At 39.4% G+C, this 15,264-nt stretch overlaps 1 protein-coding gene across 6 annotated transcripts in view; it reads right to left on the reverse strand.

Annotated features, from left to right (window-relative positions):
• PTPRK (protein tyrosine phosphatase receptor type K) overlaps nt 1–15,264 on the reverse strand; it is a 546,322-nt gene that overhangs the window by 238,913 nt on the left and 292,145 nt on the right. For all 6 annotated transcript variants that reach the window (XM_038526752.1, XM_038526753.1, XM_038526755.1 and 3 more), the window contains exon 6: nt 13,162–13,336. In XM_038526752.1, coding sequence (XP_038382680.1) covers nt 13,162–13,336 — 175 coding nt within the window. The remainder of the gene's footprint in view (nt 1–13,161; nt 13,337–15,264) is intronic.

The raw sequence follows: 15,264 nt of genomic DNA on the forward strand, positions 1-15,264 counted from the left end.
CCTTTTTTTTTTATTACAACTTATATTAAACATTTATATCCTGTTTTACTTAATTTATATTTACTAGAAATAATAAATGTCTTAATCATGTTTACTATGCCCCATTACAGCAATCAGTTACCAAAACAAGCTTATGAGTTGGTGCTCAGCTACCTTCCTCACCAATATATATGGAAAGGGCAGAGAAATTTTATGTGTAAAATTTGAGAGGAAAACCAAACCTCTAGGGACATGCCCGCTTACTGACATATTTCACATAAAGGCCATCTTTCCAGATAACTTTTTAATTTGTCTTCCTATTAACTACATCTGAAGAAGTTCCATTTAGTTGAGAATGGAAGGAAGAGGCATAAACAGAAGTTTTCTTACTCCTCATGGAAAGAAAGTAGAAGAGAGGAAGGAATTAATAACAGATATAAAGAAGACATTGTAGAAGGTTATAATTTCAAGTCTCTATAGTTCCATGGCTACATATGGACTCATAAGACCCTAAAGATCATGCGTCTTACTTATTTTTATTAGAAACAAGCACAACAATTAACCTACAACTGCTCAAAAGTGTTACTCGAATCAGTGAATAAATTAAGACTGCTTTTATTTTTATAATAAAACGATTTTAGTTATTTAAAGTGAATTGAAGAGGAGCAAGAGGGAAGGTGTAAAACTGGTGATATTCAAAACAAATTCTGTTTTGTTTTGGTATTTCAGATACATTCCCTTATAAGAATCAAAGAAAACACACACATTGAGCAAGAGGGCAAACTTTCAGAACCCACCAGGGAGACATGTGCTCCTAATAACAAAAGATATTCATAAAAACAAGTTCAGTTATATTCGAGGCATGGGCAACAACGAAATGTTTTATTTTCAGTATCCAAAGAAGATTATCAGTATCAAGCGGTTAAGCCCATGGTAGATAAACAAGATACTTTCAAAATACAGGCAAGTGAGGCAAGAAAAGAGAAAATGGACAGTGTTGGATATGTTTTAAAATAATTGTTATAAACATTTTATAATCAATTTAAGAGTAATTTCATTTAACACCTTACGTTCAGGATGGTGAAAGGTCACTAGAATATTGCCAAACGCATTTTTATGAGATCAATTCAATTACAACTGTTGCAACAATTCCATCCACAATTTAGACATAGAATCCAATTATCCATTTCATTTTCATTTATACCTCATGGGCTAGATCATTTATCATGTTTCATGATAATGATCAGGAGACACATGGAAAGTGATTTCTGGAGGTAACAAATTACCTACCATATTAGCATAGCTTACAAGATCCTGTCAACAACTACTATGCATAAATATGAGGTAATTAAATTTACAATGTGCAGGAGTGTTTGATATGCTACTTGCTTCCTTCGCAGCTGCCAAAAATCTGGGTTGCTAAATGCAGCAAGCCCGTTTGGTTGCAAATCAGGAATCATTATGCCTTGGAACTCCAACAGGTAGCCAGTATGCAGTGGCTCAAGATGCTGAGATGCAGCTTTCATCACCTGGTATTATTACTTACCACCACACTATCCATCATCCCTGCAGAGACAGGTTGGAACGATGGTCCTGGACCTTCACGTTACTGCTCCTTGAACTCCGCCTCATCCATCTTTTGCATCCTTCCTGACTCACAACTAAGTACCCTCTCCTGGCTGCAAAACCAAGTATGAACTCGTAATACCTTAAACCTACCATGTTTCCCTAACAGTAACTGATTTCTCCTTATTATGGAGCCACTGTTCAGAAAAGACTACTCATGCTTTCTTGCTGATGCCAAAAGGTGCTTTTTGAAATAACCCGAGTTACACAATTCCACAGTTGTAGGGAAATGGTATTGTTTGGTTTCATTTTGTTTTGTAAGTTAGCCCTCAAAATTGCATTAGAATTTTAATGTTATTGATATTTATTAATATTTACCCATAAAACTCAGAAATACAAACTTATGTAAAGATAGACACAGATGCCTATGCCTGCAAAGGTACAAACACTGAAAAGATAGCTCGAACATGTGTACAAATGCAAGATTTCAAACTGAAATCTATTACACGGTTTCAAATATGTTGGATAGTCAGCAACAGAACTTTAAGGTACTTAATATGTTGAAATTGCAAAACAGGTGTTTATCTTTAACACAATATAAACAAAAGAGAAGGGCCTAAAGTTAGATACAATAGTATTTGTGAAAACTGCCATTTAAAATAAATCTCTCACATTTTTTTTCCTTCTTCACCAATTGCTAAGAGAACCTTCAAAAAATGATACCAGTTACTTGGTGCTTGGCATGCCATAAACTATCCAAGACTAAAGGGTTTTAATTCCGCTCCATCTGAATGCTGTTATAAAAGTTTAATAAATCAAAATGATCAAAATGTTCCCAGTGGCAGATTGGGATTCGGTTTCCAATTCAAATTCTCTGTAATATATGGCTTCTCTGACACCTTGCATTTCTGCCATCTACGTTGAATCCCAAACACCCTGCTTTTCATCATTACCATGCATCAACCAGTCTGGTCATGGTAACTACTTTTTAACACTGCTGCACAATACAAAGAAATGTCATACCTGGTGGGGGTTTCAAGATAGGAAAATTGTAGCAGATGAGAACTCTTTATCTACTTGAAAGTAAATATTTTTAAACCACCTGCTGCAGTGAATGACATTCTTTGAGGATTGAGAAATGCTGCTGGCCAAAAGTCTTAGAAAAAAAATCTTCCTCCTCCCAATGTTTTTAAAAAATTGATGCAAGGAAAAGGTGTGTCGAGGAACATTATTATCAGGGGCAATCAAATCCTGAAGAGCAGAGAAAGTGAAGTCTTTAGAGAGCTTGCCTCGTTTCTATGAAGTGCAAAGTGTTTACATGCAACAGGAAAAGAGTTTCACTTAGCTTCGGATCCAATCAGAAATCTACACTGAACCATCAGCGAAAAAAGAATATTTACACATACTACGTTTTACATGTATTTTTTTATACACGGATAATGTCAGGAATAAAGAAAAAAAGCTATCTTTAACAGGGTTCTCTTTCTAAATTTTCCATTTGATTGAATACATCTGCCTTTATCCATAAGTTTAACAACATGAAAAACTATAAAAATACTGGCTAAAGGCTACGAAATGGGAGCTTGCAAAATGCACAAGTGTTTCTATACACTAAGCACTTACTGTTTAATTGATCTTGTGTCGAATCCCTATTCAAGTAACATCCTACAATTAGTCAAAGCCTTTCCTCAAATCCCTAAAGATTTTAAAACTGGGTCTCTAGTAACACAACCAAAAGTTTACAACTGAAATTGATCTGTACTGTTAAGTAAGTTTTTCTACAAGTCCTGATTTCTTTCCATTCCGCTGTGTATTTCCCTAGTACCTCAGGCTGACCCTTCCCACTGTCATGATCTCTCACCTGTGACTTGCTCTTTGCCCCAAACACTCCCTCAAGGTCATCTCAGCATCTCAAGCTCTTCTGACCCTCAGAGCCCCCTAAACTGACTCACTGCGATTTTACCGTTCTCCAAATCACCTCCCATCCTGGTTTTCTGAAACAGATACCAAGACACGAGTAACCTACTTTGAAACCCCCCAAAAGTCCCCAAATTGGATTACAAAATGTAATAGTAATGAATAGTCTAGATTCACATTCTTCCACAAGGAGTCTCACAGTGCACCTCTGGGCTCATCTCAGACTTTCCCCCTGGAGAACACGATGCTATAGCCCGTATTTGACAGTCCACAAGAACATATGTGTTCCCATGTCCTCTGCTTAAAATTTCCTTTCCTTATCTTCAACTATCAAGATCCCGCCCTTCCACTATGATGCAACATCATGTCCTCCTCCAGTGCATTCCTGCCGCCCCAGCAAGGCAATAATGAGGCTGTCCTCCTCTGCTCTACACAGTAATTCCATGCCTTTTGTAAGATATTCTGCAACCCATGTTCTTTCTGTTGTCCGACAATTAAATGATTACATCTGCTGGGTGTTGGCCATGGCGCTGGCTACAGAGACACAATAGTGAACAAGCAAAGGGAATAAATAGTGCTGGACTCTGCCAATGTAGTGATGGAGGCAGATGTAAAGAACATAGATATAGCTTCAATACTGACGAAGAAACACTACAGGCGGAAAAAGCAGAGGTCGTAAGATAGAAGACAGCATGCTGTATAAGCAAGTAAGGCAACCCAGTGCTGCTAGAGTCTGGTGAGCAAAGGAGAGTCTCGTGAAGATCCGCAGAGGAGGGCAGAACCAGAAGAAGGCAGGCCTTGGAGCTGGGAAGAGACAGCTGGAATTTATGCCATGCCAACCAAAAGCCATCCAAACCTGGGGAGCATGGTCTTACTTTGTGTAGAATGAGCGGTCTGCCTGCCAAGGGAATAGTGACTTGAAGGGGGCGATGCTGATGTGGGCAGAGCTGTGAGGAGGTCTTTTAAAGAAGGAGGTGACACGATGAAAGTGAGGGCGGTGAAGGCCAAGCAGGTGCTGGGCACCCAGAGGAATATGTAATAAAATTGAGACCGATGAATAAACTAGGCCATCAATATACATAGTTCTGTGTACTGTAGCTCACTCGAAAGGCAGAGATGCTTGACACTACCACCCTGTACAAATACTCATTCTGCATATACTAATGGAAGGCCTTATGCAAAGATCTTCTGAAAACTTAGAGCTAAATAGTTTTGGAGAAAAAAAAATTGTAAAACAAAGTTGGTAATTCTCTCCCATGCTAGAAAATAAGTATCATTTGGCCTTCGGGTATTTTGGGGAAAAAAAAAAAAACTGAGAAGAAACTAGAATGAAGTAAGAATATGAATGCATGCATATCTTTGAGGAAAAAAAAAAAGAAGTGCAAGTGGAGGAAAAGCAAATACAAAGGCCCTACGGCAGGAGTGTGCGTGGAAAGTCGGTTTGTCTGCTGCACATTGAGGCAGGAGGCGAGTGATAGAAATAGATTTTGAGTGATACTCAGGGGATAGTTCATTTAAGGCTTTTTGTACCAGGAAAGAGATTTGATTTCTTTTCTCCCTTAATGTGAAGGGAAACTGTGAGAGGACTAACACAGTGCCATGAGAGTAGCGATGGTTCCTCCATATGTATTTGAAGATGAATGAACCTGCCAATGGCAATTAGGAAAATGTAAACAACCACGTCAGTAAAATTCCTCCCTAACAAGGGAGCAGGTAACTATTCATTTGTTGTTTGTGTGTTTGTTTTAACACAATGACAGATTCTGTGCCGAAATCACTACATCCGATTCCAAATTATGTAATGCTGCAGAGAGACAACAGAATATTTTTAGTTTAAGGCTCAGAAAGCAGAAAATGGCAAGCAAAACAGTTAACTTCCAAATTATATCCTAAATTTAGAAGTAAACCTTTCGTTATACCTGATAAGAGATGAGAACACATCTGTAAAGCCACGATTTCTCCAAAAACAAACATCAGAGCTAAGATAAAAGCTTATATATATAAGGAGAGGTTGTCGCAGACTTATGTGTTAATAAAAACTGCCCACATTTTGTCACAATTATTTAGTCTCTGTCCAGCTCTTAGTCCTCAAACCCGACTTTTAGCACCAAAATGGTACGACTTTACCTTTTTTTATAAATAAAAGCTAGTAACTATAAAGGAAACACTGTCCATGCTGAGGACTAACAAAACAGAAATGTTTACCTGTTCTTATTTTGTGTTGACTTTATGATTGTTTTTCATTCTTTCTAGACTAAATGTCTCTTAGAAAAGGAAATAACATAATTTATATTAACCCAGATGGAAAGAAAAGTGCTTTCTGCAGTACAATGATCCACTTGGTTGAACGAGTTGGTTTTCACTGCTTCACCAGGCATCTGACTTCTACCGAACATTCTGTGTTTTCTGTTTGCTGCATATTTCTTAGTTGGGTTTCTTAGTAAGTCAGGTTCCTGATGACATTGTACCGGTCAGGATGTGTATTACCTGGCTTCAGTGGTAAACAGTTTATTCTAAAAAGCTAAGCTCCAAAGCCCACCCGTCAGTCATACGCCGGTCAGGGAGGCCTATAACTACTGACTCCCCAGACGGTGAAGTCGTGGGAGAGGAGAACAGACCAGAACCCAACCTACTGAAGTAATGTCCCAAGTCCCTCTGCAGCACTTACATTGTCATCCTAAAAATACTAGGAGTTAACTCCCTGCCCTACCGACTGATTTCAATCTGTCAGCCAAAGAGCTTCTGTTTAATTGACATTCTAGAAGACTCCCCCAGTCCAACATTATTTACTAAAATTGTCCTTAATAACGGGCTTGAATGGAACAGCAACTTAGGTATGATATTTTCTATTTGTTACAAGATCTTATTTTTTCCTATGGAATTAGAAATGCAACCAAAATCAAAGTCAAAAATCTGTGCTAAAATATTTGGCAATGCTACATTCCCCTATAAAATTAATTTAATTATAAATTGCTTGAGAGCTGGAACGATGTCTGCTGTTTCTTCACAATTTCCTGGTGCCTGTTTCTTAACCATTTTCATGACTCTGTAAAGGCTGCTAGCTGATTTTCCAATGAAGTTGCAAATTGACTTCATTGCTTCCTTTTTGGTTTGGGGTAAGAGAAAGAAAAATAGTCAGCAGGGAGGGGATATAAATTACAAAGACACTGTTAGCTCTTGAAGTTAACATAACTCCTCTGGAAGAAATGGGTCCAAATTACATTTATCACAAACTCCAAGAGAACAGAACTGAGAGAATCAGAAGCAAAGTACAGGCCTAGGAACAGGGCTCTGAAATCAAATTCCCAGAGCTCACAGAAAGAATTATTTGGCATGCAAATCATCCTGCTTCCTCTTTGATCCTTCTCAAATTCTTAAGAAGTGAGCTCCAACAAAAGCAAACTACAAAAATTCACTACAACAAACAGTGACCAGCACCTCAACTGCTAAACATTACGTGGAGCTTGACACATGAATCACCTATGAAAATACACTAAAAAATCCTTTGGGAAAGAACTCCGACTGCATTTTTATTTTTAAAACAAACAAAATAAATAACAGGAAAATAACCACATGGGCAAAACAAGCACGGCACTTTGCCATTTTCATGAAGTTGCCTAAGAAAACCCAAGAGGAGGGTATTAATAGGAAAAAGTATTTGAGATAATGGCGTACAAAAGGAGACAGAACAGAGTCTCTGTAATAACACAGTACCTGAAATGAGGACATCGAGGATCCTTTTGCTCATTTAGAGTTTAAAAATGTACCAGACACCTTGTACATTGAATCACCTGCATTACAAGTAGCTACAATGAATGAGAGGAGACTCCAAATGTTTCTTTTATCATACTCAAGGGTAGCAAAGTAAAATTTTAAAACATACAACATTTGGACTCTCCTCCAAATTTGAGACATTTGGTTACCCGCCCCCCCCCACCTCCCCCCACTGACGGCATGTGCTTTCCTAACTATACAGGGATAGTCGGGGGAAATTAGTGTGTTGTCAGTTCACGTGTTCTTAGATTTTCATTACAGGTCAGAATTTATAAGATAGAGATATTTAAACTGAATTCTCCTAGATAACTCCAAGTTTCCTGTCCAGGTGACTAGTTTTCACAACAGAAGCAAAGAAAAGGGATCTTCAAGCCACCGTTAAGAAAAGGGATCCTCAGGCAGCCCAGGTTGCTCAATGGTTAGCGCCTGCCTTCAGCCCAGGGCGTGATCCTGGGGTCCTGGGATCGAGTCCCGCATCGGGCTCCCTGCATGGAGCCTGCTTCTCCCTCTGCCTCTCTCTCTCTCTCTCTCTCATGAATAAATAAAATCTTTTTAAAAAAATCACTAGTGTGTGGTATTGAGCAGCATGCTGCCAGACTCAAGCTAGACGCTCCATGGCCTTTAACCACCAAAGAACAGAAGTATTAGTACGTGATGTTTTCCACTTCCCAAATGTCCTTGCTTCTAATATAAAAACATTAAAAATGAAAGATTCAGACCTGATTGACATCATATACAAAAAAGGCTAGAATAGAATGTATTGGTCCAAATCAAAATTCACTTGTCCATTCTTCTAAGTTCCTATCTTAAGAGAATAACTCTCTCTGAATAACACTGTGCCCTGGAATCCCACGTACAAATGTTCTCTACTGGATATTCCAGTTGTCTTTCCACTTGCGACCATCCTATTTCTGATACTTGTGGGAGGTGCTAACCTCTCTATCCCCAGGTAGATGAGACCAAAGGCGTATGTAAGTTCACTGCTGTCCTATGACCATGGGGAGACCCTAGTTTAGGACAGAAGACAAAACTATGCACTGTGGAGAGAACTGGAAAGAACCTGGATCTTTCATAACTAAATGAACCAACCCCCTAAAGCCTATCTCTGTACCTTCCAGGTACAAAAGTCAGTAAATACCATTATTTTTAAGCTAGGTGTCAGTCATTGTTTTACAAAGGGAAGTAGCAACAACAATCCAAACCCCTAGTCATTTTAAACACCAAAATTCGTTTTAGAGGTCCACCTACTACGCAGAGGAAGTAGATGGACATCCACCCTACCGACTCTATGGCTAGAGGTCGCCGGGACTCATCAAGAATAGATAAAAATATAAACTGAATACTCTTTACACCCACAGCATTTTGATGATGGCTGGTGGTTGGTATTAAAATTCAAAAAATAAACCAACAACAGAGACAAAGAACAAAAAAAAAAAAAAAAAACTGTGTTTTTTCACATTAAATAACTTAAAATGTGATTGGAGTTTCACCAAAAAAAAAAAAAAAAAAAAAATAGAAAAGCCTAAGTAACAAATAAGAATAGAAATGGAGTATCAATGGCAGCAGACAGGACTTCACAGGTTTGGTGTGGGTCAGTCAGTCAGGATGGACGGGACCTTTAATTTAGAGACGCGGAAAGGAATGCAGAAGATGGCAAATGGGGTAAAGGATGAGACTCTGTAACACAATTTAGGCCACAAAGTCAGCGCTTTCCATTGAGAGCTTGTAAACACCATTTCAACCTGTATTTCACATTTTCTACCCTTCAGTTTTGTAGAAACATGGAGCAGAAACATCTGCTCTTCATCTCATCTCTGTAAAAACTTTTTGTCAATGAAGATGGGCTTCCACAGGCTGAAGACATTATCATTACTCAAAATGGTCTGGAAGCGATGCTAACGTCATGACAAAGTAAAGTCTGTTCCGGCATACTTTTTATTTTTTATTTTTTTTATTTTTTGTCTTCTGGCTGTGGGAACGCAGAGATCAATACTCTCCAACACAAGAATTTTGCAGTGAAATTTTTATTTGTAACAAACAGAAGCGAAAGGCCCTTAAGCCTGCCCTGTCACTTTCAGTTTAGGAGAAAATGCACTAATAAACTCTTCCCCTTGGGTCATTTTTGACAACAGGCAATACTATGCCAGCTCTTATTAAAGACTATTCATGTCACTGCCCCAAAAATTTCCTTTAAAATTACCATCTTTTGTATCAAAGTAACAGGATGTCAGCTTTAAAAGTGCCAATGAGAGACAGGACCTGTCACCACGGTTGATTCTCAGCACTATTTTAGCACCAGGATCGCTGATCTCAAAGGGCGGGTTTTTTTGGTTAACAATATTTCTTTGGTGGTTTATCTAGACAAACAAGAAAATGCATTGCTTCATATTCGCTTTCAAATAAAACAACGAGCAAAATATCACCTCTAAGTATTAGAGATGTAACCACCTACCTAAAATATGTTGAAAAGAAAAGAAAGCCCCCAAAATTATCAAAGTATGTTTCTAAAAGGTTACTGGACTCCGGATAGCAAAACTGAAAGCACCACTGTATTTCAAACCCACAGGTATCACAGAAAACCCGAAATAAAATGTAGGTTAAACGGCCAAACTTTGGAAAAGAAAAAAAGTCAAACTTTTCTATGAAACCCAAAGATTCCCACTTGTCAATCTTCCTGAACTATGCATTGCACAAGTAATGCTCCTAGAGCAGCCTTCACGCAGTTGTCTCCAGGAAAAGTAAACCACGCGTTGATAAACTGATAAAATCTACTTTTTGATTCAGATAAACAAGAGAGATCTTGTAACACCAAAATAAATCTCTTCTTTTAAAACACACACACATAAGACAACTATCCAAGAAAAGGAAATGGAACTTTAAAAGGGAGCACCCAGATAAAAAGTTCAACTGTGCTTCCTATAAAGTGCTGAATACACTACAAGACCACTGCCTCAGAAAGGGGTGTGCAGGTGTATAGAGACGCACACGTATACACACCTGTCTGCATACATGCGCGCACATACGAGTAACCGCGAGGTGGTCAAGTGCGCTCTGCACCATTAAAGGCCACCAGCCCCTGCAGGGCTGCCATCAAATGCACAGAAGAGCACCCTTCGGGATTGGCGAGCCCCAAAACTCAAGAGCACCCCCAACATCCTGCCCCCATAGCCTAGTAACCACTGGGAGCACCGCCCCGGGACCCTCAGGCCTTCCACCGTGGGCTCAGGTGAGAAAGAGGGCTACAGCAGGCTCAAGAGAGACAGGTAGACCAGCATCTCACACGTAACAATTGTCTCCCGTGTCCCTTGCCTCATGGCTGATCACCAAGATACTATCCTGTTTTCCTATTACTCAATTATCTGCGACTGTGATTTCATGAAGTTGAGCAGATGAGAGGAGCAGACTCTAGAGACACAAGAGAAGTCTTATTTAATACAGAGTCAGACCCAATCTACAAAGATTGACTTCTAAAAAAAAAAAAAATGATCTCTCAAGACAGAAGCCTGACAAAGGCCGGTAGCATTGTTTAATCTCGAGAACGTGAGATAAAGCTGGGGTGGACAAGGAGGAGCCCAGCATCAGGACTCAAGCAACACAGGGTTAAGTTCTGGCTCAGTCAATTATGAGATTTTTGTGGCTCTGGGCAATTACCAAATAGTCTGAATTTCAATTTTCCTCTCTCTAAAGCATTAAAGGTTAAAGTATTAAAAATCAAGTAAATCTTAAAATGAAATAATGTGTGTAAAAGACACTGGATGTCAAGCATTTAAAATAGATTAACTTGAAGATGGATAGATCGTATGTTCTCCTTCCAACCTCCGGGCCCTGACACGTGCCTTGGTCTCTGCGCGGCACGTCTGCTGGCACCCGGACCTCTCGTTCCTGCCCCCACATCCACATCCCTCACCTGGACAACCTTTCTCAACCTTCAGATCCTCTCTCAAAGAAAACTCACTCGTGAAGACCTTCCTGGATGTGTCGGATAAATCTCAGTTCAGGTTAGACCTTCTTGTTAGGATCTCCTAAACTCCTACCTACCTATCTATCTACCTCCCTATCATCTATCTATCTATCTATCTATCTATCTATCTATCTATCTATCTATCTACCTACCTACCTACCTAGCTACCTATCTATCTACCTATCTATCATCTATCTACCTACCTATCTACCTACCTATCATCTATCTATCTATCTATCTATCTATCTATCTATCTATCTACCTACCTACCTACCTACCTACCTATCTACCTATCTATCATCTATCTACCTGTCTGTCTGTCTATCTATCTATCTACCTATTTGAGAGAGAGAGATAGAGAGAGAGAAAATGAGCACAAGCACGGGGACAGGCAGGCGGAGAAGCAGATCCCCACTGAGCAGGGAGCCGGATGTGGGGCTTGATGTCAGGACCCCGGGGTCATGACCTGAGCTGAAGGCAGACACTTGAGTGACTGAGCCCCTCAGGCGCCCCAGGATCTCCTAAACAACTTAAGGAGATCTTGGTAGTTTATACTTATTTACATCTGTGTCACCATTGCTTGCTGCTGACTTGTTGAGTCTACTTAACAGAGCTGTATTCCTCTAGATTTTCACACAGATAAGCGATCCCTCACGTCTGAGGGTTCCGTTCCACAGCCACCGGACCACCGTCACTAAGATTTTAATCGTCATCTTTTTTGAGTGTTTATTTTTCTTCGTAACACATACCATAATTTGCTGCTACATTTTCAGTAGTCTTCCACATGGTGTGCCTAACACCCCTCAGGGCTGAGCTCTACATGGTCGGGGGCTCTGCATTTTATTTACAATTTTATCTCCACAATCTGGAACAGTGTGTATATTCCATAGTATCAGGAACCCAGTAACTTCTGAATGAAGTTAATACACATTGTGCACTCAGGCTTGTTTCCCAATATTCATCACAGATATATACTGATACGTGATAACCCCTCATAATTCCTCCGGCAACTCTAGTGTGCAGAAATGTCAGTGAGGCGGGTGCCTGGGCGGCTCAGTCAGTCAGGCGTCTGCCTTTGGCTCAGGTCATGACCTCAAGGTCCTGGGATCGAGTCCCACATCAGGCTCCCTGCTCCACAAGGAGTCTGCTTCCGCCGCCCCCTCTGCTTGTGTGCTCTCGCTCGCTCGCTATCTCTATCTCTCTCTCAATAATAAATATTAAAAAAAAAGAATATTACCAAAAAAAAAAAAAAAGAATATTAATGAGGACCACTTAGCAAGTCTAACTTTCTAAGATCCTCGAGGGGGTCATAGTTGGTGAACTTCACATCCACCGACCACTGGGTTTTGATTCTGTTAAAATTTACGGATCTACATGGGGATAGAAACTCTGACCTTGTCATGGCTACAGTGCTTTGAAGAAAAACACTGTACCTGTGGAACTATTTTAAACAAGAAAAGCAAGCCTAAATTAACATGAAAACTAGACGGCAGCAATATGGAATAAGGGTGTTTTTTAAAAATATTTTTATTTATTTATTCATGAGAGACACAGAGAGAGAGAGGCAGAGACACAGGCAGAGGGAGATGCAGGCTCCCTGCAGGGAGCCCGATGTGGGACTTGATCCTGGGACCCCGGGGTCACGCCGTGAGCCAAAGGCAGACGCTCAACCACTGAGCCACCCAGGTGTCCCAAGGAATAAAGGTGTTTTGCATGGTTCACCTTATTAGAGCTTTTTAAAATAGATTCCATTCTATGGGAAACACTTGTTAAAACCTTGTTCGACAGATAATACAACGGTCTTACTTTACCTGAAGACATCAGCAGAACTTTTATATAATTTTTTTAGTGACTTGAGATGAAGAGCAACAGGTTCAAAAATCAGTCAAAATATCTACAAGGCTGCTTTTGTTCTAACGAAGCCAAGCAATTTCATGAAGTGAAAGCAAAGCAACCAACCTTACCTCTTACAATAAGTTGAGCGAAATTGGACACCCCGGAACCTCGTTCTGACTGAGTTACACAGCGATACAGATCCTGGTCAGTTTTTGTCACTTCCTGCAATCTAAAGGAAGCAGCAAATCTTCTGTGATTGATGTTCTTAGTCTGGGCTACTGGGATATCTTCTCCATTTCGTCTCTGCAAGCAGAAACCAATCTTTAAGAAACAGGTTCTTAACATTTCCATAAATCTAAAGCATCTTAGCAACCGATTTCTGTGATAAACTATTCTTGTTCCTAAATTAGGAGGAAAACGTCTAGGTAGCCCCACAAATTTTTACCACTATCATTCAACCCCCCAAAAGCATGGAAATAAACTTTGGTATCCGTTAGGGGCATAGCACTGGCATTATAGCTTACTACTATTTTCCACGAAATTGTTATTAGATCAGAATATATAAATTAACAGAACAGTTAATGGCCCCTTGGCATATGATTCACTGCCCCCCTCCTCCTTGAGTATACGCAGGGGGACTTCTTTTAGCCCTTATTCTATACTGCATGTGCTATGTAATAGGTTTGTCCCCATGGGAAGACCAAGAGGATGCCCAATGCAACTTAGTATTCGAAATGTGTAGCATATGATCTGCCACAGAATGACAATAAAATACTGATGAATAATTTAGAGTCAAACCAAAATCTGTACTCTGCAAACTTTATCTCTTTGGCACTAATGACAGCCAATTTATACCATTTAAGAAAAGTAATCAAAAGAACCTAAATGCTAATAGCATATCTGTCAACTTACAAAATGAAATACTGAAAAGCATATTTATGATATCAGGGTACCTCACACAAGACAGTAAGTGTAAGCTATAAAGGAGATGGTTGAAAAAGTCAACTATAATAAAATTTATAACTTCTGTACGTTGAAAGACATCATAAATAAAGTGGGGGAAAAAAACCCCACGAACTGTGATAAGATATTTGTCATGGAAATAATCCATCAAAAGATAAATAGCCAGGTTATGTAAAGATCTTCTACAGTTCAATAAGAAAAAAGACAAACAACCCTATCAAAAAGTGGACAGGCTATAAAAAGAGAAAATGTGTTTGTCTAATAACCAAGAAAAGAGATCCTCAACCTAAATTTTAAAATGTCCATATGTCAAAGACAGCACAAAGGGCAAAGAAAAGTTGTAATGATGAGAAAGAACGGGTCACGAGCCTCAACCTCATCTCTTGTTGGTGAAATGCTAAATATCCCTGGTGTCCTTTCATACGACTTAAAACATGAATTCCTATTATTAGATGTGGAAAACAAAACCCCTAAAATTATTAATGGATGTTCAAAATATTAGACTCATTTTAGAAGATAATTTGCTACTATCTAGTAAATTTGAAGACGGAAATTCCTTAGCACCCAGCGGTCCCACTTCTGCATTTCGACATTTGAATCACTTTTGCACATGTGATCAAGGAGATACGCACAAGAATGTTGAACTCAGAACCACTGCAATATGGGAACAGTTCAATATGGGAAAGATCCAAATTTTCCTGAATAGTGGATAAGTCTTCTTTTTTTTTTAATTTTTTTTTTATGATAGTCACAGAGAGAGAGAGAGAGGCAGAGACATAGGCAGAGGGAAAAGAAGGCTCCATGTACCAGGAGCCTGATGTGGGATTTGATCCCGGGTCTCCAGGATCACACCCTAGGCCAAAGGCAGGCGCCAAACCGCTGCGCCACCCAGGGATCCCTGAATAGTGGATAAGTCACCTGAGATTTATCCATTCAATAAAATACAACGTAGAAGTTTATGCAAACTAAAACCGCAGTGTGCTGGCAAAATGCTGAAGAGTTAGCTCTTAACCAAAAATAATAAACTGTTGATTTGTATCATGGCTCATTTTCTGTGGTGTAAATACTCCCACTGTGGCCACTTTCAAATTACCTGTGTAATATCATTTGACTCCTAAAATTACTGAAAATCAGCAATAGCAATCCCAACCAGCTCCACTATTCCTCTGGTGTGAAATACACATATACATGTTTAAACCCCAGATAAAATTCCTTAACAAAAATTAATACATGAAATAAAAATGCAAAATGTCAACTTCTTTTAAATT

Source organism: Canis lupus, chromosome 1 (genome assembly GCF_011100685.1).
Source record: "Canis lupus familiaris isolate Mischka breed German Shepherd chromosome 1, alternate assembly UU_Cfam_GSD_1.0, whole genome shotgun sequence".
In the NCBI taxonomy this organism is placed as follows: Eukaryota; Metazoa; Chordata; class Mammalia; order Carnivora; family Canidae; genus Canis; species Canis lupus.